Source organism: Fusarium musae, chromosome 11 (assembly GCF_019915245.1).
Source record: "Fusarium musae strain F31 chromosome 11, whole genome shotgun sequence".
NCBI classification, from domain to species: Eukaryota; Fungi; Ascomycota; class Sordariomycetes; order Hypocreales; family Nectriaceae; genus Fusarium; species Fusarium musae.
The window spans coordinates 1,508,110-1,533,801 of NC_058397.1; the positions used below are offsets into that span (position 1 = coordinate 1,508,110).

Consider the following 25,692-nt stretch of genomic DNA (forward strand, 5'->3'; position numbering starts at 1 on the left):
GTGAGTGCTCTGCAACAGAGAGTCGGTCGTCTGTTTGCTTTCTGTTTCCACAACAACGCCCGATTCTCATAGTCCATCTCAAGAATAACATCGTCAGTTCGCTTAGAACGACCTGTATATATCCGCGACTCTTTCCAGCGCGCTTATGCCATTTACTCCGCAGGTGTCAAATGCCATCAGCCATCTCTCAAGCGCTGTCTGTTTCCTACGGATAAGAATAGTACTTGCGCAGTCAAGGCAAAGTAGGGGTCGAGTAACTCAACTGACGAGCGCGCAGGAACAGTTTGACCATACGATGCCTCCCAGAAGGTCTGGCAAAGCTCGAAAGCGGCCACAGGCTGAGACAAGCCGCTCGCCTTCCCCCAACCATCCCGCAAAGCAGCCAAAGCTATCAGCTTCACCACCCCCAAGTCCTGAAGAGAAGAAGGCGCGCAGATCGAACAAGCCCGATGAAGGATGTCCCGGCTGGTGGCCTCCCGAGTATGCACCTGCCGGCAAGCCACTCCCCGCCAACAAGGCCGGCATGCGAAAGGTCATCAAGGCCTTTCAGGACGCCGACCGCGATCCCGCCGAGCTGTGGACTGAGGGAGGTCTGATGGTCCAGCTTATCCGTCAAGACCCTGTCGGGAGAATCCACCAGCGAATCTTTGACAAGATTGACTTTGACAATCTGGTGCCGAAGAAGCTTTCACAGACCCAAAGACAAGAGGTGCTCAGCAGCGAAGATGAGCAAGCCCCGATTGACAGAGAGAATGTCGAGCCGACGCCTGAGCCTCTTGCAGAGTCAGTAACGATCACCGAAACATCAGCCCTCGAAGTCACAGAGTCCAACAGTAGACAGCCTCAGATCACCTATGTACTCAAACCTGTGAGCGCTACCATCGAGGCCCTACGAAACGGTGACGGACTGGACAGCCACGACATGGCGCGGTGTGCGAATCTATTCCCTCGCCCTCCAGATTGGTACATCTTCCCACCCGGTTCCTCCTTCACAGGCGCCGACAAAATTCACACTCAACATCCTTGTCTGAAAGTCCGGCACATCGCATTCTTTGTCTACAATCAAGACGAGGACCAATGGGCGCTGTGTCATCTTGATGTGGGCAAGGCAATCTTGGTCCACCATTTAACAAACCATGTCACCAAGGCGTCTGTAGAGGAACTTGTGGATTGGTTGAGATCGCAACCAAAGCTCAACATGAAAGGGATGATGTTTATGAAGCAGGTAAGGTGGATACCAAGTCAAGCCGGATCATGATACTCATGCTTTGCAGCCGGGCCCAATCCACATAGACGCTCCCAGCGGTGGTATCTATTCCCTTGTCTTTCTGAAATGTCTCATGGCTAATGACAGGGTTCCTCGATTCGTTAACATCGCAACAGCCCGTATGGAATTGATCAAGATGATCGGATCCGCCAATTCAGATGGAAACTTGGTAATCAAAGAATTGACCTTCACCCAAGACGCTGACTTAAACGGGGGGGCGATTCCGACTGGGGCGCCAAAGGATTCGGCTATCCCCATTGATCCTGAGCTTCGAGCGCATTCTTCTATACCCGACTCGGCACAGCCTTCAACCCACGCGAAGCAGGACCATGTCGTGTTGTCTCCTCGTCCGGTGATGCTAAAGAAACCAGAGCAGCCCTTGCTCATTTCGCCATTCGAGAGTTCCCCGAAGCCCACATCCGATGAACATGATCTTGGGCGACCTACAGACGATGAAGAAGCGACCAGTAAATGTGCAGACACTGCACCTACAGACAATGCACAAGCATCAGAGACCAACACACCCCTGAGCGATTCCGAAGATCCTCTCACCCTCGCCCAATCTCTCGAAGTGAACTTCACAGCTTTTCTCAACCAACGACGCAAGCTTGAAGCCTGCGTACAGGCCGAGAAGTTGAACGCAAAGAAGAATGATGAGACGATCGCTGAGCTCAAGCAAACTCGAGTCGAACTCAGCAAAAAGAACAGCAGGAGCACATACGAGCTGAGATGCAAGGTTTCTGAGTTGGAGACACAACTTGAAGCAGCAAAGGTAGCGCTGGAAACTGCGAAGATGGCGGAAAAGGAGTCTGACGTCCGCCTCACGGAACTTGGGGACAAGATTCGAGGTGAAGATAGAAGTAAGGCTGAAGCTGCTGGGAGGATCAAGCAATGGGAGGCTACGCTGGCCAAGACTGCCTTCCAGTCTATGTAGGACGAGACACGTTGTGTTGGATGAACGATTGGATGGAAAAGACATGTAGGGCTTTCTTTGCTTTGTGCTTGAACAGTTATATACAGAGAGCATGCGAGTATGCTTGGGTCACTGAGATTTGGTACCTTGGTAGGATATACTCATGGTAATGGGAAAGACACAGGCGAGGAAAAGAGACTTCAGTACTAGACTGAACATAATTCTACGGAGATGAACTGATACGTTCGGCGATGGCCTGTCCATAAACGAAGGTCAAGAAGAAGTTTGTCATGACGAAATGCTATCGTGTTCTCATTCATCAACTCCGTTCACAGCTTAAAGCTTACCTGACAGGTAGCAGTCATTCCATAGTTATCTGATAAATGGCGATACCGTCTTGATCATTCCATTGGTTTGTTCCATGCTTCCATCGACAGATTGATGAACCCGCCAATGCAGGGTGGGACTTGGCAACAGAAATCATCTCCAAGACAAGTTAAACGGCCCGATTGATTCTGTCTACCGTTAAGTCAATTCAGTCATCGATATAATCTACAATCGATGTTCATGCTACCACATACGACCATAGGTAGTGGAAAATACGGGATCCCGTCTGCTCTCCCATAGTCAAGCCACTAACCGGCGGATTAGTAGTTGGGTCGGTGACGACCAGCGAATCCCCGCTGTTGTATGTTTTTGCTTGTCCTAGCTATAACGCTGTCTTTTTTGGCAGTATATAGCTTCAATGAGTCGAAAAAATACATCATCCATGCTTTGTCGCACTCTTCGTTTTGGCTCCCTGAACGTATTTCAGTAAGGAGGTCCGTTTATCTTTTCCATCACTAGAAAAGTTGCGACCAAGTCTCACTCACGGTCTGAATGCCCGATTGTGATTGTGAATGCATGGGGCATTGTAACTTCATTTGAGAAACTAAAGTGCTGATTGTCGGTCTTGGCCACGGTATGCGGAAATGAGACGGCTGGCTTATGATGGGCTCAGACCTGCACAAATATGGTGAGAGTTGCTTGGTGAATGAGTTCTCGCGGCTCTTTTAATGATCTTAGGGAAGAGTGATGTACACCATGGTCAAAGCGAACTCCCTCTCAGGAGCTGGAGAGGGGAGAATTCTGCCAATCGGGGACTTTTGTTGTCGTTTAGCAAACACGAACTGTACAGAAGTCACGAAAAGAAATAGTCGCGATGGTTTCCTCACTCTTGAGACTGTTTTAACGAAGTATGTTTAATTTGTGTGGAAAGTCCAGTAATTTGCGGACAGAACGGTGTGTGCACTGAGCTTAACGTGACTCTACAGACTCCTATGTCGTGTAAGCCATGTCTGTCCCTTGCTGACATTATGGGTTTGTTCCATGTCTTTTGATAAAGTCATATGGCATGAGTATTTGATATAGAGAGCCTCTAACCCAAATGCACCTGGGACCGTTTTCCAATTCTTTTCCCAGCATTTTAGAAGACAAAGCTTCCTCCCGAGGCCTGTTACCCTCGATCTCATTACCCTCCAGGACACAGCACGGATACTTTGCCCTCCAGCCGCAGAACACTATGCATCCATCTCATAACTGACTTGGTGAAGAGTAGTCGGGCTTGGCTTGCGGATCAGCCCTTTGCAAGTTGTGGTTGGCTTTAGTTTAAGGTTCTGGGTAAGGAAAAAGATAGGATTGGCGTATATGGTTGCTTTTCAGATCAGAGTCTTCTGTTGATATACTTGGCACCGGATAGACTCACTTGGTATCCCATTTGTATTTCGATGACTCTGCTCCTTCTCACTGAAAACTCATGTTAATGATGTAACGAAGCCTGGCCGCTCATATTACGACAGTTGAATGGCCCGGCGCCTCCAGTGATTGAGTTACATAAAGATCAAGGGTGGCTCAAAGTTTCTCTCTCAGTTGAATTGCTAGCTCTTGTCAAGTAAAAAGGCTTCTGAGGCCTTGAAATTGAACCGCTGAGGACATTCTGCTGACCGAGACGTGTGTACCTCTCACACTCATCAGCAATTGGTCTTGTTTCACGAAGCAAAACGGCAGAGATGTTGTTGGATGAGTTTGTGACAAGGAGAACGGGTAAGCGTATTGGACTACTACTGATACATAAGTGCAACCGTCTCGTTATGTGAATGCTCAACTCCTTCTTCCCTTATCACTAAAGCTCTCTTGTTCATAAGCTTTCCTCTCTTACACAGGTTCTCATCTTCAAGGCGCAACACCATCGTCAGGCCATGCACCAAAGACCAGAGCACCTGCACAACGAATATCGTGCCAGCTGTGGTTCTTGTTCAAGGCCAGTGGCCAATGAGTAACCACTCTACAATTCGATCCCGAAGCCTGTATCTCAGTCTTGCCTCAAACACTGTCAGCTTGCGCTACACCTCGTATTCAACTCCTCAGATGATGGCATTTGCAACGCGTAACCGCATCCTCAAACAGCCGAACCAACGTCTGTCTGTCCATCTTGCCTGTGCCATAGAATGCATCTTTGAACACCCATGCCGCAAGTCGCCAACAAAAACCCTTGGCACTTTTATGTGCCATTAGCAGTAAGTGCTGCACTCTCCTGTTCATGTACTCCTAATCTCTATACTTATGACGGAATAGAGAGAGCACCGAGTGTCGACCTAGATCTCCCTTGCGTGTAACGCAAAAGAATGTCGGATCCACTTGAAAGCTACTTCTTAATTTGATGCGATAGGTAACGTAGAGGGTCTCGCAGGCTGGGCACTGCTCACACATCGATATCGAGTGATGTCGGTCCGGGTTTGCTGTAAGGATTGGTTAGGCATGCCGACGATAGCGGTCTGGGGACTTACCGCAAACAAACCCGACCTCGATCTGCTCTGATATATCTGGGACAGTCCAGACTGGCCTTGCGGATGGAACGGTGACTTGATGTCGGCTAAATTCAAGGAATGCTTCGCTACAAAAACTCGTGCCGCACAGCGAGTTCACGACCGTGCAGATCTCTTCAGCGTAGGCTAAAAGGTCTCGAGGTAGGTTGTCGCTGTCTGGCAGTGGTGGCCAGCATGGCTGAAGTGGATTCAAGTTACCAGCGTCTATGGGCACTGTTGTCGCAGGGGGTAGCGTGCAAAATGGCTGCGCTGGGGCTTGTGGTCTCGGTCCAAGGTGGGATTGAGTTTGCTCGGGTCGTATCGCAGTAACGCTGGGTTGAGTACCGGGCTGGGCTTGAGGTACCGGTGCTGGTTGCAAAGGCCGAAGTGGTGGAGGAAAACCGACGCGATCTGGAGGGACGTCGAAATCCTGCTCGTCACCCTGGACGTTGTCCTCAGCATACGCTTGATGCGGTCGTTTGCCCATATCGATGATGGGAATTAATGATTAATGATGGCGAAGCAAAAAATGACAAGCAGACAACGTACGGTATGTATGAAATGATGGCGCTGGTGAAATGGAGCGGGGATCGCGATGAAGCTGAAAGATAAGGAAAACCGAAGGAGCGAGAGACAGAGGATGTTAAGCATTTCACCTTCTCTTTCGGCCCCTTCTCCAGCAAATTCCTTCAGCGGTTCTGATGCAGGTCCCCGACATTGTGCTTTCCGCGCAAACGCTGAGGAGATGAAAACTGTTGGATGTTGTTTGGAGTGAGTGAGCAGCCGGCGCAATGGAGATTGGGCTGGCGTACGGTAGCTCACGAGATGATGATGAAATAAAAGGAGAAGGATGAGATTGCACACTTGAGAACAAAATGGCAACGTGTGCGTCGGCCTCGTGTAATGAAGAAGCACGAAGGATAATGTCCTTGATGGAGAGATGTTGTGTCGTGATCGATGCGGGCAGCGTGGGAGTGAGTACCCCAGACTCCCGGACTTTTGGTGGCCTGTGTGCCAAGTTACTGCTGTGTAACTTGCGAAACCAGCCACAGTGGAGAACGACTGGCAGCAGCTGAAGCCCTGGAATGTACCTCTAGCCGTTTAGCAGACCAGCAGACGGGTCTGCACAACCTGCACTGTGGACTGTATCTGTATCTGCTTCGTGTTCGGACCCGGTCAGACGTAGAACGTGCGTTAATGGCGCCAAGGGTCTACAGCAGACCAGCTTTGTTATGTTCGCCGTTAAAAGTACTTGTACAACGATGCCTCTTCCTACCAGAGATTAAATTCACGAGATAACAGTACATTGATTCAAGCCCAGTTCAAGCCCAGTGAAGATGTACCTCAGATATGCCAATTCTTGAGCGTTCTTTTGTGGTCCCTTGACAAAGGGCGCTTCGCTACAGATTTACCAAAGTGACCTGCGCTGGTGCTCTTTCAGTGGACCTCACAGTGGTCTTCGCCTAAGGTACAGCATTCGGCCCAGGGGTCACTGGCCACATCCGCACTGGATCCTTCCATGTCACTGAAGTCAAGCAATAATGTTCAAGGGGAATCTCCAGTGTCTTGCATTCATTCACCTCAGGTCGATAAACTGTTCCAAGTACTTCTCCAACACATCCGGTAGCATATTTACTGGTACCTCGTGAGCCTGTCAGTAACTCAGTGTCTAGGACCAGATAGCCTGCTAAACCAAGTTCTGGTCCGCTTCGCAATAACTTTCTCGTCGTCATCAACCTCTTCGTGTCCGTGCTCGCTGGGACCGCTTGCTTGTCCTCTACAGGCGATGTGCGCCACCCGCCATGAATCTCAAGATGTGCATCGTGCTCCATCTCAATCGCGCCGGGTTGAACACTGAGAGCAGAAACGGAGAAAACATCATCAGGGAATGAATAATAGTCCGGAGGTCGGTCAACAACTTAATCGCAATCACAAAATAATCGTCTGCTTTACCTGAAGAAGGAAATCCACTTACTCAACCGGTGCGCAATACTTTCGCCGACAGCCGTAACTGATTGCAATGTATCCTGAGATGCGTTTAATATGCAGTCAACCAAGGTCAGGTACGTTTCATATCTCAATGATAACGTGGCTCAGACAATCTGGAGGGGAACGAATTCGTTTTACCATAAGAATTGGATCGTCTTCCCTATATTCATGAGAGGAACAAGAATAGAAACGACTTGTTTCTATCTATAAGCAATATAGAAGTAGAGTCAAGAGAACAAGGGCTAGACAGAGATGAGTTGACAAATATTCTCATGCAATCTCGATGGCCATGTGTTGTTTATTTGCGCCACCTCCATCACGATCCGAGCTGCAGATGTGGCTATCTGTGAGACACCAGCCGTTGCGCTATGGTTCAACAAGCCATTCGCCCCAAGTGCGGGAGTCCTGTCATTGGTGTTGGGTCCCTGAAATGAGAGGCTCAGCCTCGTTTCGAAGGGTTCACTTCACAGACGCAAGGCTGAGTGTTGAGACCAGACTTCCTCTTTGTTTTTGGGTGCTGTTAGATCGTCGCCTGTACCAGCTCCATCTAGGGTAGTCCAGAGGAATGGGCCTCACTGACTCCAAACTACGCGAGTGCCAGCAGTAACGGTATCTAAATTCCAATTCAATTCTTCTGCACCACTACTGAGATCACCCGCGTTGAAGCGACACAAGAGGTTTGCCGGGATTTATCCTGTTGCTGCTTTTGCGATGACGATGTGTCGGCTCAGGCACGCCGCGTTGCTATAAAAACCGCGACTTTCCTGCATCCCAATTTGCTATTGTCATCTACTTTTAGTAAAAGCTGGCGCTGTAGAGCTATGAATTACAACATTAGACCAAGCCGTAAAAGCCATTGCAGGGGATGCAGTGTTTCGTAGGAACCTGGATTGGAACCACGTCATAGGGGACCATGTGCTCAGACGTCCCGACAGGACAAAGATCCCAGTCGTTCCTTGCTGACCCGGTGCCATATCAGATAGAATCCGGCAGTGAGTCAGCACACTGGAAATTCTATTGTTATGTTAACTGCTCAGAGACTAAGCGGCCAAACATACCGTGAACCCTCCTTCAGAGGACGCAGTTTATCTCTCCGTAAAGCGACGTTTCCGTAACTCCTCACATCTCCCTAGCTTGCAGGCTATAATATAGACTAAAAGAACAGGCTTGGCCGTCTGCTTCAGAGCAACTTCTAGCGTCGTTCGAACCATGCAAGTGGCTTGAGTTACTCCACACAATCCCCTGTCTTCTTCTTCGATGTCATGTTGTAGAGTTCTAGAAGTCTGCGCTTTTCTTTGCCAAGCTTCCAACTGGCCAATAGTCTCCTTCAAGCGTGTAAGTACTTTCGAAGAAGCGAATAAACAGGGTTTCAAGATCTGGCAGTTCTTTGTGGTATCTGCTTCAACCATGATAGACGATACTCACTTTCTTTGTCGATAGATACATGCCTGGCCTGAGAATGATGTTTAATACCATTCACCATGTGTGATGAGTGGTTATGATATATCATATGTCTCAAGTCAGAGAATAAAACTGCTAAAGCCCATTGGTATACCTCTACCCTTTTCGTCCCTCCTTTCTACAACGCTTCCAGAATTGTACTTGGATTTGATGTAAGCATTAGCTTGAATTGAACGAATCATTCATCTAAACTTTTTCCTCATTCCTACAATCAGTCATAAGAGATGCCCCTATTTACGCGGCTGCAAGACGCGGCCATGCTCCAGGCATTCACTCCACCTCCAACTCCACCTCCCACATCTCAGCCAACCTTCACCTGCTTCAAGAAAATGCCGCCTGAGCTAAGAAGGACGGTATGGGATTTGACTCTCCCAGGCCCTCAGGTCTACTATCTCAAGCATTCTCGCACGCAGAACGACCAATGGCTTCGAATTGAGGCACCTCCGCTCCCAATTGCTCTCATGGTCAGCCGAGAATCACGAAACCAAGCCCGGCTCCGGCTCAAACGTTACACTATCTCAACGAACCCGTTGGAGCCTTTCGATATCCAGCCTTATGGATACTTCACACCCAGAACCGATGTCTTGCATTTGCCCTTTTGGGAAAGTCAACCCACGTTGGGCAGATTTCCTTTTGAAAAATTATCTTTTCGTCTTGATGTCACCAAGTCTGGGCTTGACGTTACAATTATCGTACCCAGCCTTCCTGAGCACCTAAAGTATGCAGAGAAATTCCCTGACATCTTCATGGTCATGCAGGACGAGATGGAGGGATTCAAAAGACACAAGTCTTGTAACCCATTGATCCCCGTTGGAATGCCAGTCATCCATCGGCATTGGAACAACTCTTTTCTCCAGACTTTAATTGACGATAGCAGCTTCCACCAGAGCATTGAGAGCTGGTCCCCAGCCATATCGTACATGCTTTCGGAAACCCGAGAGGGCCACCCCACTGCAACTATCACTGCTATGCCGCTTGCCTGTACGTGCCCAGGCGTCGCCGATAGAATGGCCGTCAAGGTTAACATGGCAAACCGAGAGCACCAGCGAAAGACGAGAAAGGAGGAGCAGAAGGCGCAGAGAGCAAAGGCCGTCCAAGGGAGACAAGAGACTGCGGCTCTCAAGAGAAAATTGGCGAGACAGAAAAGAGAAGAAGCGGCTAAGGCGAACGGGGTGAAGGCCAGACTTCGCAGCGAAACACGCAAGGCGCTTTCACGTCAGTGACATACCGGCCAGACCATGTCTCCCTCCTAACTGTCACAGGCTGAGGACTACCCATGGCCGGGGGAACACCAGCAGAAGAGGCAGACTACACCTCTATGAAGCGGAATGCATATCGGTAATATGAGCTTCAAGGCTGTTAGGCAAGAAAATGCGAAAGGGTTATTATAGAGAGGATCTCATATGTTATTGGCTATTTGGATAAAAGGAAACGGCAAAACTATAGACAAAGATTTCATTACTACAATAAAGCTAGCATTGAGCTTATCATGAATGCAACAACTGTCAGAGCAACGGGACAGGAACCCAATCATGCGATCTAGGTACTCAGAGGAACGCAACTGAGAACGTGACAACTGAAATTCTAACAGCATCTCAAATTGCGATAACCGTACTTTCTGAATTCTATTCGATTGTAATTGACCTTGCAGCTGCCATCTACTTGCATCGGATTGAATTTCACAACAAAGCTTAAGAAATCTTCATTTCTTGGTTATACTACACAAAGATCTACCCGACGGAAGGTAGAAAAGGCTTCAGTGGTTCGGGGCAACCTTTCGTTGGCTCTACACGGATCCTGTGTCTCTTACGTTTCAGCGTACGCAGATCTTCGAGTTCGTATATTGAAGAAGACGCTCAGGTTCTGGATGTTTCGACTATTGCCTCGAAATCATCTCAACCATGTTCCGACTGACTGTGCGAGGTCTAAGCCGCCTACCGGGCTTCTGGAGGCGGTATACGTAGGCCAATACGGAGGAGTCGGCTCTCAAACACAGCTCAACCTTGGCATTTGGAGTATGAAGTCGATTGGTTCAGACTGTGGTGGTGTTGGCAGGCTGGGACGCTGGAGTCACTCACTAGCGAGAGTGATTTAGCGGATCACTCCACTGGAGCTGCTAGGTGCAATGATTAGCGCATTTTTGTCTTCATTGTGAATATTGATCCATTGAACATTGCTGTTCCAGCGATGTTCTGCCTACGTGTGACCTATTTCAGTACTTCATATTTTTCAAAAGTCATGAAACTTAAGTTCTTGCGATGGACTCTAGTCCTGTGTCGCGACCTTTCTGTTGTGTTGAGCTCCACATGAGACTCCTGTCAGCTCAAGGCTGTTCCTCAGCCTTGTCGGACCAACATTCTTCCGAGCACAGGCTTCTCCACCATCGCCAATTCACGGTCTCCTCACAATCCGCTTCATCTTCAATCATGCTCCTCTTCGCTCTCCTCAAAATGTCGCCTCCACGCCACAACGGTCCTCACATCATCCCGCGCTCAGTACCACTCCTCGAGGGAACCCCAAGCATCGCGCTACACCCGTTATAAAATTCCGGATTATACCCACCGAGAGCGAGTGCGCTCCTCTTTGTGGAATAACCGGGGCGTGTAGAGGGCGACCTGGACTCGGAATCTCGCAGTTCTACTGGAGTTCCGGGGTGACCTGGCAGTTCTACTGGAGGTCCTGGGTGCCCGCCAGCGAGGTTCGGTCAATTTCCCTCGAGGTTGCGTTGTTGGACGTGCTGTGCAGGTGAGTCTTGATTTCGTCTACTAACCTTGCGCAATGGCATGCATCTCTCTCAACGAAACAACAGCTGTCGTCGAGTGGCAGTGGGAGGGTGTTACGCGTAACTTAGCAACCGCCGATCCCGATCACGACGCGATACGATTTACCTTGCGACTCGACCGTGAGAGTCAATCTGGCGCGCACTTCGAACTCAGCATACCCTTCAGATTCAAGGACAAGCCCGCTGGGGCAGGCGTACGCCTCCGGATAAATCCCTTCTTCATCAAGTCCTTCTCTTATTCCGACGTGCCAAGCCCGCCCGATGCCGTAAAACCGATATTCGACACGACTACATCCCTTGACTTCACTCTGGATAATAGAATCACCGTTCTTATTCCTAGTGATGTTCAAGAGCCGGTCGTAGCAGCGCGTGCGCGGTCGGGCAAGGTCCTCGACTTGATACACGAGCTGTCTTGCATCACGTTTCTGCGTATCTACATCCAGCAGTCTCTACTATCACCGGATGACTTCAAAGCCATCCGTGAGGCTGTAGAACAACGTCAAATCAAACCCTCCTCTGATCCAGACTATGATATCTCACGAATGTTCGGCGGCAGCGGCGCAAAAGTCACTACCATTCCTCCCCCCAAACCCCCGTCCTACAAGAATGCAACGAGAAGTCAGCCTCCCTCGAACGCTCCGTCTAATCGCAAACGGGCGCGACAAGACAGTCACCCCGAATTCTTCAACCAGTTCTGGGATAAGCTCCAGAAGCTGGAATCCAAGGTTGACGACCTGCAGGCCGACAACGCCAAGCTAAGAGCCGACAACACTCAGCTCAAAGAGCAGGTCGAGCGCCTGGAGAAGAAGTGCGAAGGGTTGGAGTCGGTAGACGCGGAGGAGGCTGTGATCATAGAAATACGAGATGATATCAGCTCGCTGGATCATAGAGTGAAGTGCATCGAAGACGCGAGGAATGAGGACTTGGAGGACATAAAGGAAGGCGTATTTGATGAGTTGGCGAAGCGTCTGATCGGTGGATGAAGCTGATTGTTTTGGGTATGTTCATGGTTTTGAGTTTTGAGGTCTTTACTGATGGGTGTAGATACATGAGACATGAGCGACGATACCGTCAGACCTTTTTTTACGCCGACGAGATGAACCGCACATATCCGACCAATGTCTACTCCAATAAAGTGCATTGGCTGTTACAACCGAAGAGTAGTCAGCCCTCTGAGTTACAGCTCAAGGCTTGCAAGCGGGGTAACTTGATTACGTCTTAGCAGGCTGTCGCGTCCCGAGTCGTGATCCGATCACCCATAGCTGGATCCGCCCCAGTGCGGTTGCTGCAGCCGCCGCGTCCATGTCGAAGGATGCGAAACACGTTATTGCTGTGACCAGTAAGTGCCTGGTGTTCCCGTCTGTTGCAACAACGCTGACCTCGATAGTTACAGCAACGGCTGGGCATACACAACGCCCCCGAAGAATCGACTTCCCCCCATGCTTACGACTTCTGCCCCTTCGACGATACGCAGTTCCGTCAAGTCGAGCCCTCGACTGTCGTGGCCACATGGGCGCCTCTCCCTGGCTACTCAATCCTGCCGCACGTCCCGGATTCCAAGACGCAGAAGCATCGAGAGGAGAAGGAGCCAAAGAACATCTCGATGAGGAAGGGTAAATTGAGCCATAGGGTATGTCTCTGGGAGTAGTATGTCGCCTACGCGGTCTACCACCAAAGGGGGAAACGTTTCAAGAAGCGTCGAACAAATTAGTTTGTTACTCAATACAAGCTGCGTCTAGAGCACGACGGCCGTTTCAATCGAAACTAATTGTCTGTCGAAAGGCCCATGTACTTCTCACTGCTGTTCAAGTACCCATGGTCCTGGTTTGAAGCCTGAGCGCTGTAGTCTGTAGAGTCAGCAGTGTTGCCTGACTCCTGTGACGTGGTTTGAGAAACTGCGCTATTTTCGTGACTTCTAGTTATTTATTGGCCATGAAAGATATAATGCGTCTGTTGTAATGTCGATCAATCATGCCCAAGCCAGCACTTCCGCGCTCAGCTTTCCTCTTATCGTCAATAGCGAGCCCTACCCATTGATTCTCCCCTTCCAAGCATGCATACATCCATCCCCTATCTTCTTTTAACCCAGTCTTGGAGAAGCCATGCTCCTTCACAACACCTTCACGTTTGACCTCTTCTTGGTTACACCATTTGATCATGGCGGGTTTCCTACTGTGTTACCCTGTACTGCACGCCAACACATGAGTTAGAGCCTGTACTGTTTACCCCAGGCTATTATCGCTAGGTCCTAGCCACCAATGACCTCCAGCTACTTTGTGTGCCCCAAAGTCGCCGCCGTACTGGAGTTGTCGGTAGCCTCCACATTGCACTGCTATTCTAGCTGGCACGGTGTGACGATACTCAGGAGTACAAGGGGGGAAGAGAGGCTGGATTGAGGCTGATGCACAAGGACACTTGCTAAGTGCAGATGCCCCAGCCTGAAGGCCTTTAGTGGATAGCTGGATACCGGCTGCGGAGAGAGCAGTTGGGGTCGAGTGATGACCGGGGACGATGACGAGAATGCGGGCCTGACGCGGCAGAAAGACGCACTAGTGAATTCCCAGGTGAGAAGACTGGCGCACTATAAAAGCCCACTTGTCAAGGCTTGGGGTGTGACTCCTGATGACGAGCACCGCAGGGTGCAGAGAAATGTGCCTGTCCGTTGAAGCCGTTTGTGGCGAGTGACTTGGGATAACGTAGGAAGAGCCAGATGGCCTGAGCTCCATCAAACAGCCTTTGTCAAAGTGTCAAAGACTTTTCTTTGAACATACCACTACTGTTCAGACTTGCTTTGATGCAATTTAATCACTAGCCATTTCGTGACATTTGGTTACCTTAGGTAGCGTGATTCAAACAAAGAGACGACTTGTTCACTTACAAAGGAAGAGAACCTCATATCACTGAGTACAAACATTCGGACTGGCCTATAAATTCATACCGTGTCGAGATGGATTCTGATCTTATTTACTACTACACATTTGCAGCTCTTCCACCTCAACAGCGCTTTACAAAAGTCCAATCGGTTTCCCTGATATAATCTCAACAATCAACAACCATGTGCACCATACCCGAGATTACATGGACCTGTCCCCATTGCGGCAAGAAATCCGACCCTGAATCCGATCTGCTCCTCGAATGCAGAGATGCCACAGCAGGTAAGAATTGCCAGAAGAGGAACCAGCAACCAATGTACGGGCCAAAGTCATGCAATGACCACAAACACCTCCCAGTCAAAGAAAAGGAGTGGTACGAGTGTCTCTGATAGTATGTAGTGGGAGCATGTTAGGGAAGGGTTTGTTTGAGCAGGCAGTTTAGTCAACATTCACGGGTGATAACCCTAGATTAAGCTCAGGTAGCTAATGAGACTCCATTCACTGGTGTTTTCGTGTGCTATCAATCACAATTAGGATAGTAGCCTTTTCCTTCTGCTAGAGTTTGCCCCAGATAGCCGATCAACAAGCCAACCCAGACTGCATAACGTCCCAGAAGCTAGTCTCATGAATCACTGATGTGCAGTCCGGAGTGCATTCTTCGCCACTCAAACTCACTGTATGTCCTGCCTCGAGCAAAGTGATCAACTAATACAAATGGCCACTGGTATAAATACAGGCCCAGATATCGGCCCTATCGTGCAGTAGTAAGCATTTCTCCTCCTGCTCAGTCAGCTCAAGACCCAATATCCAATATCATTTCTTTCACAATGTGCTCAGTGACTCAGAACATAAATAAATGCCGCCAATGCCCAAAACAGCGCAATCTAGACCTGGGAGAAACAGTTCAATGCAGCAGCGCAAGAAGTGGAAATAGGTGCGATGGGGTAATCGTAAATGGAATCTACCATGACTGGATTTGCGAGACTTGTTCATCGCACAAGGTAGCGAAGAAATAAGAAGAGAACTTGTATGGATCAAGAGGAGTGCCTAGAAGCAATAGCCAATACAAAAAGCTTTCTTGATTTGAGTTGCTTGCAACGCCTGGATGTGTATCTTAGCCTGTGACAACCCGTGGTTCTGCGTTGCCGCATCTTCATTTCCGGCTGACGATGGGCACGCCTTGTAGGGCTGCATGACAGCGTCAGAGCCGGATTGTACCCATGGAGTATTATCGAAATTAACCTGCATTAATTCTGTAAGGAGCCAAGAGAGGAACTTCATGCGGCTGGATCTTCGGTCAGACTCCAAGGTCCTGGGACCCTGATGAGCCAATCTTGATTGAATCTAGCCGTGCTTATCACACAACACGAGATATTTGAGGATCTATAGAAAAGACCCCATTCTTGATGAAACAGGAACCTTTCCTCCTAATCCAATCAATATTACAAAAGCTGAGCCCGGTAATTACATTGGCCTCTGCGCCGTAAGCTAAGGCTTCAGCCCTTCAGCCCAGCCCCACCATGGACATGTCCGCGGACAAGCCCGTGAGATTGGACAACTCCACCTCCGATTGGCTGCACAGCCTCTGAGGTTCTTGGTATAAGACGAGAGAAGTGTGACAACAGAAGTCGAGACTACCAGACCAGCTTAAACGACCAAAGGAACCAATTCATCGAACACACCCATCACTAACCTATCAATCAATATCTCCCCAAAAGTCTCAGCCCATTTACACCGACATCATGATGAACTGCCACAAAGAACCCGAGTTCCAAATCCACGATATCCCCAGTCTTCGAGGCTACATCGCCATCGTGACCGGCGGTAAGACATCAACTGAACACTTAAACCACCCACCACTGACTATATAGGCAACTCTGGTATTGGCTATGAAACAACACTTCAACTCGCCCTCAAGGGCGCTAGAGTCTACATCGCCAGCCGCTCAAGCGAACGCGTCAACAAGGCTATCTCCGAGATGCGACAAAACAGTCCCGACTTGGACCTTCACTTCCTCAAGCTAGACCTCCAAGACCTTCAGAGCATCAAAAACACCGCTGCTGATTTCATGAGTCGCGAGAATCGCCTTGACTTGCTGATCAACAACGCTGGCGTAGGTGCAGCCCAAAACATTTCGATGTAAAGCTAAAATCATCCAGATCATGGCTAGTCCTTGGCAATTGACAAAGGACGGCTTTGAAGTCCAATGGCAGACTTGCTTTCTTTCCCATCACGCCCTCACCATGTCATTGATGCCTGTTCTCGTCGCCGCCGCTCAGACCAGTGGTCGTATGGACCGCGTACGAATCGTCAATGTTGCTAGCGATATGGCTTTGAAAATGGGTCCAGAATCCATCAATTATCAGGATCCCAATCTCACCGATGCCACTGGACAACTAGCGCCATGGTAAGCAGTCCATCTCAGAATAAACTTCAATCCAGTTTGCTAACGTACATCAGGAAGAGATACGGCCACTGCAAGCAAGCCAGCATCATTGCCGCGAAGGCCATCACAGAACGCTACCAACCTCTCGGCGTGACAGCCTACTCCCTTCACCCAGGTCTCATCAAGTCCAGTCTGCAGTCGCACTCGAACAACAACATCTTCGGAGCCATGACACGTTTCGCCATGAAAGTCGGCCCAACGTCCACGCCACTCGAAGGATCAATGAACTCGCTTTTCTGTGCTACAACTCCACAAGCCTACCAGCACGCTGGAAGATACTATGTGCCGGTTCAGAAGCTGGATGACAAAGCCAATAAGTGGTTGGACGATCCTCAGGCGGTTGACAAACTTTGGGACTTGGCGAACATGCAACTGAAGGAGCATGGGTTTGTCTTTGAGGACCTGCCTCGGTATTATGCCTAACTTGATGGTTGAACAGTGATGGGACTGCAAGAATGGTAGCGCTGAATGTGGATAGAATAATGTACAGAAGAAACATATATATGGAGAGAGAATTGAAGATGATCGTGCATTAACGTTTTTCTAACTGCTAGGCATACAGCGAATATGGAAACTAATAAGAAATTGAGTTCACCAAACACATAGCTCGGTTTCGTGGTCTAACGGTTATGACTGCGGATTCTGATTCCGCCAGCGAGGGTTCGACTCCCTCCGAGACCTACTTTTTGTAGTTTGTTAACGCTTTGTGTTAACATTTAATTTTGATTGCGGGATTCACCTTTGAACCTTTTGTCCTTGAGTCAATTGAGTCAATTTGACATCGGTCCTAGTACAATCAAGAAGTGGAAGGCTTAGGATTTTAACGTTTGTTTAGTCCGCATGCTCATAATTCCGGAAGATGTATCCAAGCCACTCGGTCAAAATTCACATTAGCTTTTTACCTCTCAGGCAACATAAACTCTCAATGATCAAGCCTTTGGTTGATGATCTAATGCTTCTAACTCTTTTTTCTTTTAGTGGAAATGCTTAAATCATTTGAGAATACGTAATGATATCACCTGCCCGTGGCTTTCTTGTGTAAACGTCTCTGGGTATAAATGGTACGGTGTTCCCGCCATAAACTGTTACTGAAAAAGGCCACCTTGACTGAACCTCCAGAATATATTCCTTAACCATGAGACTCGGTTATCTCGCTTTCGCAGGCAAGGCCTTGGCCGACGCCATTTTGCCCAGTAGGTTACCCGAATCATCTCATTCTGCTGCCTTGAGACACGATGGCCTGGCATACCTTTCAACATAGCTAACAAGTGCCTTCGACATGAACAGCAGCTAGCAAATCAGATGCCGCCGCCGAACCTACGAAGACATGTGACTGCGAATGGACTGATTTGTTCTCGGAATGGGCTGGATTTAAAGAGAAGCCGAAGAAGGGTGGGAAAGCCTCTCCATCGGGCGTGTGAGCGGCCCAGGCTGAGAACTCGAATGGAAATGGGCCCCGTTGAGCCGATGAGAGGTTCGTTCGCAGATGGAGGCTGGAGGGTGGGGTAGCTCAAGAGTCGATCGAGCACATCAGTCAAGGATCTCTAATATACTTTGGACTCGTTGTCCGTGTTGATTTGTTACCCCAGATCTGCAAAGATGTATCCCGTATCGCCAATAATCACTGTGGTCCGTGATCATTCCTGACCAATACTTGGAATGGCTTTGAACACACTCAAGTTCAAGACTCTTCTTGATGGGACTCTTGCATGATGTATTTATCAGCTAGCTTTGCTGCTTATGGACGATGAGTAATGCGTTTCGGACGAACTGGTACCCCTGGTCGAGCTGGATTTTCCTGATTCGACAAGCTAGCGACTTCGTACGATCCATAACTTAACCGAAATCCATCTGCGCTCTTGGAAGCTCGTGTTGCTACAAGCTCCGACCGAAGAGATGCTTAAGTCCGATCATGCATAACGCCGCCCTGGAATCTGTCGATATAAGTGCAACGATCACGTAAAAGCTTCGACGCGGCAGGCAGATAAAAGTCGGTATAATTCCATAAGCCGCAATGTCTTTAATACTTAAGAACATCATGCCCCAAGCTTTCGTGCCGAGATCACATCCACGACGACAGCAAGTCCGCCATGCCTTCAGAACAAACCTTCCAGCGTCATGAGATCCAGTCAGCTCGCAATGCTGTAGCTGAAACCATTCTAGACAGACACAGTACTCGTGCATTCTGCACTGGTCAAGAAGTTCCAATGTCTGTTATTGAGGATTGCTTCAGTGTCGCCCAGCATGCCCCATCTTCGACGAACATCCAGCCTTGGAGGGTGACCGTCGCATCTGGCGAGCCGCTGAAGCGCTTGTCTGCTTCACTTATCGCGGCATTTAAGAATAAAGAAGAGCTCAAGATTGATGTCATTCCCGATCCGTATAATCACTATCGCTCGGAGCTGGGCCATCACGTCTATGGGCCAAATGGATACAACATTGCCCGTGGAGATACAGAGGCAATGAGCAAAACTCTCATCGACAACTTTAATTTCTATAACGCGCCAGTAGTCGCTGTCATTTCCATCGACAAAGCCCTAAACAAAGGCGATGTTCTGTCAGTGGGCATTTATCTGCAGACACTTCTTTTGCTGTTGACGGAGAAGGGATTGGGCACACAAGTGTCCGCTGCGCCAACTGGGTACCCGGATATCATCAAGAGGGAGCTGGGTATTGATGAAAACTTGGATATTCTTTGCACGGTTGGGATTGGATTTGAGAATAAGTCGCAGCATATCAATTCACTCAAGATGCCAAGGGATGACTGGAAGCAGAGCGTGAGATTTGTGATGGAATAGTGGAGTCCTGTAGTGTTGGGCAAGTGGTGTTATGCTTGTTTCTTAGAGATCTCAGCAGCAAATGGCCTGGGCTACCCCTCCCTGTATGGTGTTCGTCAAGACCTCGTTTTCCTGATGCATCCAGTATTTGAATCCCCCGGAAAACTGAACATAACAAATTGCCTCGCTCTTGAGGCTGATGTTTCTTGGAGAAAGACAAAAACTCTTGGCATTGACCGGAGTGTTGACATAAATGGCTCTAGTGCTGATGTCAGAAACCTTTAGTGTTTTGACGATCATAGCCACAGAAAGCCAGACACATAAGAGCCCCGCATCTTCAGGTTAAGCAGGAGGGAGTGTTAGCTGTGCAGGCTAGTCGAAAGATTCGAGATGAACAACTCGTGCGATATCCCTCAAGGAAAGGAGGTCTCCAGCAGCCAAGTCAACGATGACTTGCCGACTGCAGAGCCACTCAAGATCGCCGATGCAATTGAGGTCCTTGATGGCAAAGGGAAGAAGCATACCTTCAAGAGCATCTACAGCGGGCCCGGGAAACCCCGTCGAGTTCTTGTTGTCTTTGTTCGTCATTTCTTCTGTTGCGTATGTATGGTCCCCGCCCATGAGCTGAACCCAGCTAACATCATCAGTCATGCGTGAGCTACACCAGCTTTCTTGCCAAAAACGCGACCCCAGAAAAGCTACAAGAGATAAACACCGAGATCGTGATAATGGGCCACGGAGATCCTAGAACAGTCGACATGTATCGCATAGATACGGGCTGCGAATTTCCCATCTACACTGATCCATCTGAAGAGCTTTACAAAGCCCTCGACATGATTCGGACATGGGAAGAGGGACCTACGAATAAGTATATTCCCGTCTCGCCGTTTTGGAATGCGTGGATGTCCATGAAGAATGCGTTTTGGAAGATACTGGAGGGTTATCCTGTTTGGAACTGGGGTACCACGAATCAACAAGGCGGAGAGTTCTTGTTTGTTGGGGAGGGAGATGATAAGAGTGTGGCTTGGTGTCATCGCATGAGGAATTCGAGAGATCATACGGATACTGATGAGATTTTGGAGGTGTTGGGGCTCAACGAGGGAGGATGAGTTCAGGATACTGGAGTATCGAGCAAGGGTTGAGGCTTGTTGTGCTGGAGAGGCAGAGATGTCAATGATGATCAACAACTTCAAATCTAAAGCAAGTGTCATGTTTCTCGATTAATCTGTAAGCTGCCCCATCGCCTTGCGAAACTGGTAACTTGATCAATACGACACATGAATGCCAGATGGTGATTCCCATAGGGTATTCTTACCAGCATTTGGCCTTTAAGGGACATTCAGTCGGTCAAAAGTTGGAAAAAGGACTTTGCATTTTCCTGGTGGATACATCGACTTACTTACTACATTGGATAGAATATTTGTAAACCTGTTTAACTAAAAATCTTTCGCTCAAACTCATCGGGTCTTTGTCGTATGTTCGCCTTGAACAAACTTGCTAAGCGGAGCAGAACAACAACGCTAGAGAACACCACCTCGGACAGACTCTTTTTGTCCGAGATCAAATAGTATTGGCTGACATCCAGAAATACATCATCGGACTTAAGGGACGCCGATCTCTTTGGTAATACGGCAAACGCCGAATACGCTCGAAGGATGAGGTGGAGCTGAAGGATGGCATTTAAATGCTGACCGACTTCTTCCAACCATTTACATCCGTAAAAAACTTACTTGTGTTGATACTCGGCCATGGAGTTTATTGCTGCAGGTGTACCCTGGGCGTTAGGTAAGGCCCCTTCGGCGCAGAAGATTCTGGGCCGTCTTGGTCTCGCGTCACTGGTCTCGCAGAATTCATGGCCTGAATTATCGTCAAAGCTCTCACCTCAAGCGTCGATCGTATTGCCCGATGACTCCGCATTTGGTGGTCTTGTTAGCAGATGGCGGGATTGGCATGGACCGCAGCCTGGAGCAGTCGTGAGAACTTTCTCAGAGAGCGACGTGCAAGAAACTGTAAATATGGTGGCTCGGAGACGAGAATCCTGCTGACACGACGCAGATAAGATACGCGAATCAGCATGGTATTCCGTTTCTCGCTAGATCTGGTGGCCATGGAGCAACTGAGGCACTGCAGCTGGCCAAGGATGTTATTGTCGTGGACTTGCGAGACCAAAATGATGTCGAGATTGCGGAGGATGGGAAGTCTGCGACGATTGGTGGAGGCGCGAGTGTGAAGAAGGTTGTAAATGAGCTCTGGGCGGCTGGAAAACAAACAGGTAACTCTCCCACCATGGGCTCAGACCCCGTGCTAACATGATCTTCAGTCACGGGTATCTGCGAGTGCGTTGGTGTCTCAGCGCCCGTCCTTGGTGGTGGTCATGGTTGGTTACAAGGCCAATACGGCCTCGCATCAGACCAAGTTATTTCTGCACGAATTGTGCTTCCCGACGGAGATGCAGTGACGGCTTCCGAGGACTCCAACCCCGATTTGTTCTGGGCTCTTCGCGGAGCAGGACATAACTTTGGCATCGTGACCGAATGGGAGTACAAAATCTACGACATTAACACTCCCAAATGGTCTTATGAGATCTTTATATTCCTTGGAGATAAACTGGAGGATGTTTTGGAGTTGACGAATAAGATGATGAAGACTCAACCACCGCATTTGACGCACTGGATCTACATCGTCAACATTCCTGAAATGGATCCTGATAAGGTAAGTATCCTTTCTCAGGACACAGGGTCTGGCTAATAACTTGTAGCCAATTATCTGGTACGCCGTCATCTCAGATGGCGCTGCCCAAGAAGCGAGAGACTACGCGAAACCACTTCACGACCTAGGCCCTATCAACGTCAACGCTGGCGAAGCTTCAATGCCTGAGTTGGCCGCCATCACGCTTATGAGCGACGATAGCGTCGGATGCGCAAAGGGCTTCACCGGTCTCCGATATCCAATCGGCCTCAAGACCTACGATCTCATCGCCGTCCGAAAGGTCTTTAACGAGATCGCCAATATGTCTAAACGTGTTCCCGAGTTCGCTGGTTCATTCTTCCTTCTTGAAGGGTATTCCACCCACGGCGTCAAGGCAATTGACGCAAAGAACTCTGCATTTCCCCACCGCGACGATGAGATTCTCGTCACTCCTTACATCCTATACAAGCCCAACGCGACGCTTGAAGAGCTTGCGCAGGCGCATGGCGAGCAATTGAGGGAGTATCTGCTAGAGGCTAGTGGAGACCCCGAGCATTTGCGCGCATACGTCAACTACGCTCACGGCTTTGAGTCTCTGGAAGAAATGTACGGCCACGAGCCCTGGAGGATCGAAAAGCTCAAGGCCCTCAAAAAGAAGTGGGATCCCGAGAACAGGATGAGATTTTACGCGCCAATTGTCTAAGCAAGCAAGGCATTCTCAGCCCTAAAGGCCCAGAGTCAGCCCTACGTAGAAGCCCTGGCAAATCTCACCCGGCCTCACCGAATGGAACTGCGGGACCGCGTATTATAGGGCATTATCGCACGCAGATCAATAGCCAAGACTGCAAGATAAAGAATCACAAGCTCTTGTGCATGATAACCATCGTCGAAAAGAGTAGCCAGTTCGTGAGGCATCCACGTGACGTAAGCATCCGCGTGTCCTTGACTTTACGGACGCTAAGCAATCTAAGCTTAAATTATTATCTTGATGTGATTCTCATTTTCTGATTCTCTATAAACCTATCCCTCAATCTTCAAACCTAATTACTTGACCCTTAACCTTGAAGTGAAGATGCAGCAGCAACAGCCTCTTCGAGCAACGCTATCGTGTAGTTCCTGTCGACAACGAAAGTACGCCGCATTTTCTTGGCACCGATGACGATGCTGACGAGACACCCAGACTAAAATGTGATCGCGATGAGCCATGTAGCAATTGCATTGCCAGAAATGTCTCATGTCAATATGCACCATGGCCACGAGGTCGCGTTGCTGCTCAGAGAAGAGATAGCAGGCAGAATGATCTGAGTGACCGCGTCCGCCATCTTGAGCAACTTCTCGGCTCTATTGTTCAACAGCTTCCAGCTCAGCAGGGGACGTCCAATGGATCACCCAGTATCAAGAGTCCAGCGAGTACTTATGTCACAACATCTCATGTTACAGGGTCCAACCAAGGGTCTCATCACTCTTCTCAGGAGGGTTCTGAGGTCAAGCCTGGAAGAATGATGGCGAATCCGAATGAGACGATCTATGTTTCGAGCAGTCACTGGTCTGCTATTTGCCACGAGGTAGGTAGACCACTGATGACCAGAGCGATTCTGACAATGAATCAGGTTGAACATATTCGCGAGCATCTGGACGAAAACCACGAAGCGAGTGATCTGGGCATTGTCGATCAAGCCCAAAGTCAAGTACCGCTGCTTCTGGGGCCGGGAAGAGTCACCCCGAGCCTTGAAGATATCCTTGCGGACGTTCCTCCGAAACACATTACAGATAGACTTGTATCCCGGTATTTCACCTCGACTCAGCCATCCATCTGTACGTCCAACTCTTGATTTACAGTCCTGCCACTAACCTTTTGAAGTAATCACCCATTCGGGAGAGTTTGAAGGCGAGGTAAGTTTCGCTACCATCCAGCGATTGGCCTCACTCACTGTCATAGTACAAACGCTTCTGGAATGACCCCCATTCCGTGTCCGTTCAGTGGGTTGGGATGCTCTTCGGCATTCTGGCCACAGGAACATTCCTGTACATCCGATCACAGGATGAGCTTCCCGGAGGAATGGGCTCACCTCTTGAGGTCGCAGAGTCCTTTCAGCAAAGATGCACTGACTGTCTTATTCTTTCCAAGTACTCCACAGCGCCTGGTAAGTATACTCTGGAGACTCTTCTGTTTAATATCCACGGTGAGTTCGTTCGCCGTCGAGATGCTCATCTCGGCGTGTGGATTCTTACCGGTATTGCTGTTCGTTTGGCAATGCGAATGGGATACCATCGCGACCCAGACAACTACCCTCGAATCTCGCCATTCCATGGCGAGATGAGGCGTCGCGTATGGGGTGTTCTCCAGCAGCTTGACATTCTAACCTCTTGCCAACTGGGCCTGCCGTCGCTTATTCAGGAGTCCCAGTGCGATACTCGTCTGCCGCGTAACATAAATGACGCAGACTTTGGTCCTGAGTGTACGCAGCTTCCTCCACCAAGGCCTGAGACAGAAGGTACTGGCGTTCTGTACACCCGTGTCAAAGTCAAGATGATGACCATCTTCCGGACAATCTTCAACCAAGTCTCACTTGGTAAGACAGAAGACTATAACGAGATCATGGCGCTTGATCAAAAGCTTCATCAAATGCATCAGTCCATGCCCACTTGTTACAAGATAGCCAAGCTGGAAGATTGCTTCATGGTCCCGCCGTATCTACTCATTCGGCGATATAATCTTGAACTTCTCTTCCAAAAGGCTAGATGTACACTACACCGCCATCACATGACGAAGGCATACCATGACCCCAAATATAACTATTCCAGGGCGGCTTGCGTCGACTCAGCGATGACTGTGCTAGGTCACCAGGCTAGCATCCTGAAGGAGGTTCAAGTTGGTGGACTGCTGTATAATGATAGGTGGTTTCTCACATCTCTTGAGAGACATGACTTCTCGCTGGCATCTATGGTCGTCTGCGTCGAACTTGGTATGCCACCCGAGCAGCAGAACCCAGAGCTCGTGGGGTATACTCGAGAGAGTATGATCGAAGCACTCAAAACATCGCAGGCATTTTGGGCAGCTATCAAGGCCGTCTCTGCTGAGGCAAAGCAGGCATATGATATGCTCACGGTGATGTTGAAAGCCGTGACCACTGGCCCGAAGGATGAGCCGGTGCCACCAGCTGTAAACCAAGAAAAAGCCCCAGCCCACAATGGGAACGGCAACGGTAAGACTGACGCTCGAAATCATGTGATTTATAGATTGACGAGGACAGGGCACATGAACGGGCAAGATACCACGAGCGAGACTCCTTTCTCGGCCGAATTTCAGGGCATTGAGGCCATGCTGAACAGTTCAGATGGGGTAGACTGGGTATGTTCCTCTGCAACGAGAGGGTATCTCAAGCTGACGTGTTTGACCTTTTAGGATATGTGGGAATCACTTGTTCACATGCCTGAAGACTTCTCCCAATATGAAATGCCAGAAGAGCTCTGAGATATATATAATTGTAATTCAGTGGCATGGTCAATAAAGCGAGTGGTGGTACGCTCGTTGCTGACAGATGACGCAGCGTGATGGTTAGCGGGGTTGGTGTAGTCTAAATAAAATTTCTCATGCATCTGTGAGCCCAACTTTATGAACCCTCATGCCATTCTCAACATCCACTCAAACT

The 25,692-nt window shown here is 49.1% G+C and overlaps 11 protein-coding genes and 1 non-coding gene across 12 annotated transcripts; 11 read left to right on the plus strand and 1 right to left on the minus strand.

Moving 5' to 3' along the window:
* Nucleotides 1-295: 295 nt before the first annotated feature.
* Nucleotides 296-2,201, plus strand: J7337_013589 (uncharacterized protein; the record flags this gene model as incomplete). Its single annotated transcript, XM_044831073.1, has 2 exons — nucleotides 296-1,225; nucleotides 1,275-2,201. The coding sequence occupies 2 exons, from the start codon at nucleotides 296-298 to the stop codon at nucleotides 2,199-2,201; spliced, it is 1,857 nt and encodes a 618-aa protein (XP_044674348.1).
* A 2,769-nt stretch (nucleotides 2,202-4,970) lies between these two features.
* Nucleotides 4,971-5,510, minus strand: J7337_013590 (uncharacterized protein; the record flags this gene model as incomplete). Its single annotated transcript, XM_044831074.1, has 1 exon — nucleotides 4,971-5,510. The coding sequence occupies one exon, from the start codon at nucleotides 5,508-5,510 to the stop codon at nucleotides 4,971-4,973; it is 540 nt and encodes a 179-aa protein (XP_044674349.1).
* Nucleotides 5,511-8,697: 3,187 nt separating this feature from the next.
* J7337_013591 (uncharacterized protein) lies at nucleotides 8,698-9,696 on the plus strand (the record flags this gene model as incomplete). The annotated part of the gene is made up of 1 exon (XM_044831075.1): nucleotides 8,698-9,696. One exon carries the CDS (start codon nucleotides 8,698-8,700, stop codon nucleotides 9,694-9,696), a length of 999 nt encoding a protein of 332 aa, XP_044674350.1.
* Nucleotides 9,697-11,251: 1,555 nt separating this feature from the next.
* On the plus strand, nucleotides 11,252-12,238 carry J7337_013592 (uncharacterized protein; the record flags this gene model as incomplete). The annotated part of the gene is made up of 1 exon (XM_044831076.1): nucleotides 11,252-12,238. The coding sequence occupies one exon, from the start codon at nucleotides 11,252-11,254 to the stop codon at nucleotides 12,236-12,238; it is 987 nt and encodes a 328-aa protein (XP_044674351.1).
* Nucleotides 12,239-12,557: 319 nt separating this feature from the next.
* J7337_013593 (uncharacterized protein) lies at nucleotides 12,558-12,903 on the plus strand (the record flags this gene model as incomplete). The annotated part of the gene is made up of 2 exons (XM_044831077.1): nucleotides 12,558-12,594; nucleotides 12,680-12,903. The coding sequence occupies 2 exons, from the start codon at nucleotides 12,558-12,560 to the stop codon at nucleotides 12,901-12,903; spliced, it is 261 nt and encodes an 86-aa protein (XP_044674352.1).
* Nucleotides 12,904-15,870: 2,967 nt separating this feature from the next.
* On the plus strand, nucleotides 15,871-16,271 carry J7337_013594 (uncharacterized protein; the record flags this gene model as incomplete). The annotated part of the gene is made up of 2 exons (XM_044831078.1): nucleotides 15,871-15,952; nucleotides 16,000-16,271. The coding sequence occupies 2 exons, from the start codon at nucleotides 15,871-15,873 to the stop codon at nucleotides 16,269-16,271; spliced, it is 354 nt and encodes a 117-aa protein (XP_044674353.1).
* A 100-nt stretch (nucleotides 16,272-16,371) lies between these two features.
* J7337_013595 (uncharacterized protein) lies at nucleotides 16,372-16,997 on the plus strand (the record flags this gene model as incomplete). The annotated part of the gene is made up of 2 exons (XM_044831079.1): nucleotides 16,372-16,535; nucleotides 16,589-16,997. The coding sequence occupies 2 exons, from the start codon at nucleotides 16,372-16,374 to the stop codon at nucleotides 16,995-16,997; spliced, it is 573 nt and encodes a 190-aa protein (XP_044674354.1).
* A 186-nt stretch (nucleotides 16,998-17,183) lies between these two features.
* J7337_013596 lies at nucleotides 17,184-17,255 on the plus strand. The gene has a single exon. It is a non-coding gene; the product is annotated as a tRNA-Gln (tRNA).
* Nucleotides 17,256-18,664: 1,409 nt separating this feature from the next.
* Nucleotides 18,665-19,372, plus strand: J7337_013597 (uncharacterized protein; the record flags this gene model as incomplete). The annotated part of the gene is made up of 1 exon (XM_044831080.1): nucleotides 18,665-19,372. One exon carries the CDS (start codon nucleotides 18,665-18,667, stop codon nucleotides 19,370-19,372), a length of 708 nt encoding a protein of 235 aa, XP_044674355.1.
* A 369-nt stretch (nucleotides 19,373-19,741) lies between these two features.
* J7337_013598 (uncharacterized protein) lies at nucleotides 19,742-20,460 on the plus strand (the record flags this gene model as incomplete). The annotated part of the gene is made up of 2 exons (XM_044831081.1): nucleotides 19,742-19,951; nucleotides 19,999-20,460. 2 exons carry the CDS (start codon nucleotides 19,742-19,744, stop codon nucleotides 20,458-20,460), a joined length of 672 nt encoding a protein of 223 aa, XP_044674356.1.
* A 639-nt stretch (nucleotides 20,461-21,099) lies between these two features.
* On the plus strand, nucleotides 21,100-22,742 carry J7337_013599 (uncharacterized protein; the record flags this gene model as incomplete). The annotated part of the gene is made up of 4 exons (XM_044831082.1): nucleotides 21,100-21,360; nucleotides 21,425-21,623; nucleotides 21,672-22,063; nucleotides 22,110-22,742. The coding sequence occupies 4 exons, from the start codon at nucleotides 21,100-21,102 to the stop codon at nucleotides 22,740-22,742; spliced, it is 1,485 nt and encodes a 494-aa protein (XP_044674357.1).
* An 898-nt stretch (nucleotides 22,743-23,640) lies between these two features.
* J7337_013600 (uncharacterized protein) lies at nucleotides 23,641-25,514 on the plus strand (the record flags this gene model as incomplete). Its single annotated transcript, XM_044831083.1, has 4 exons — nucleotides 23,641-23,854; nucleotides 23,901-23,932; nucleotides 23,979-25,391; nucleotides 25,446-25,514. 4 exons carry the CDS (start codon nucleotides 23,641-23,643, stop codon nucleotides 25,512-25,514), a joined length of 1,728 nt encoding a protein of 575 aa, XP_044674358.1.
* Nucleotides 25,515-25,692: the final 178 nt, after the last annotated feature.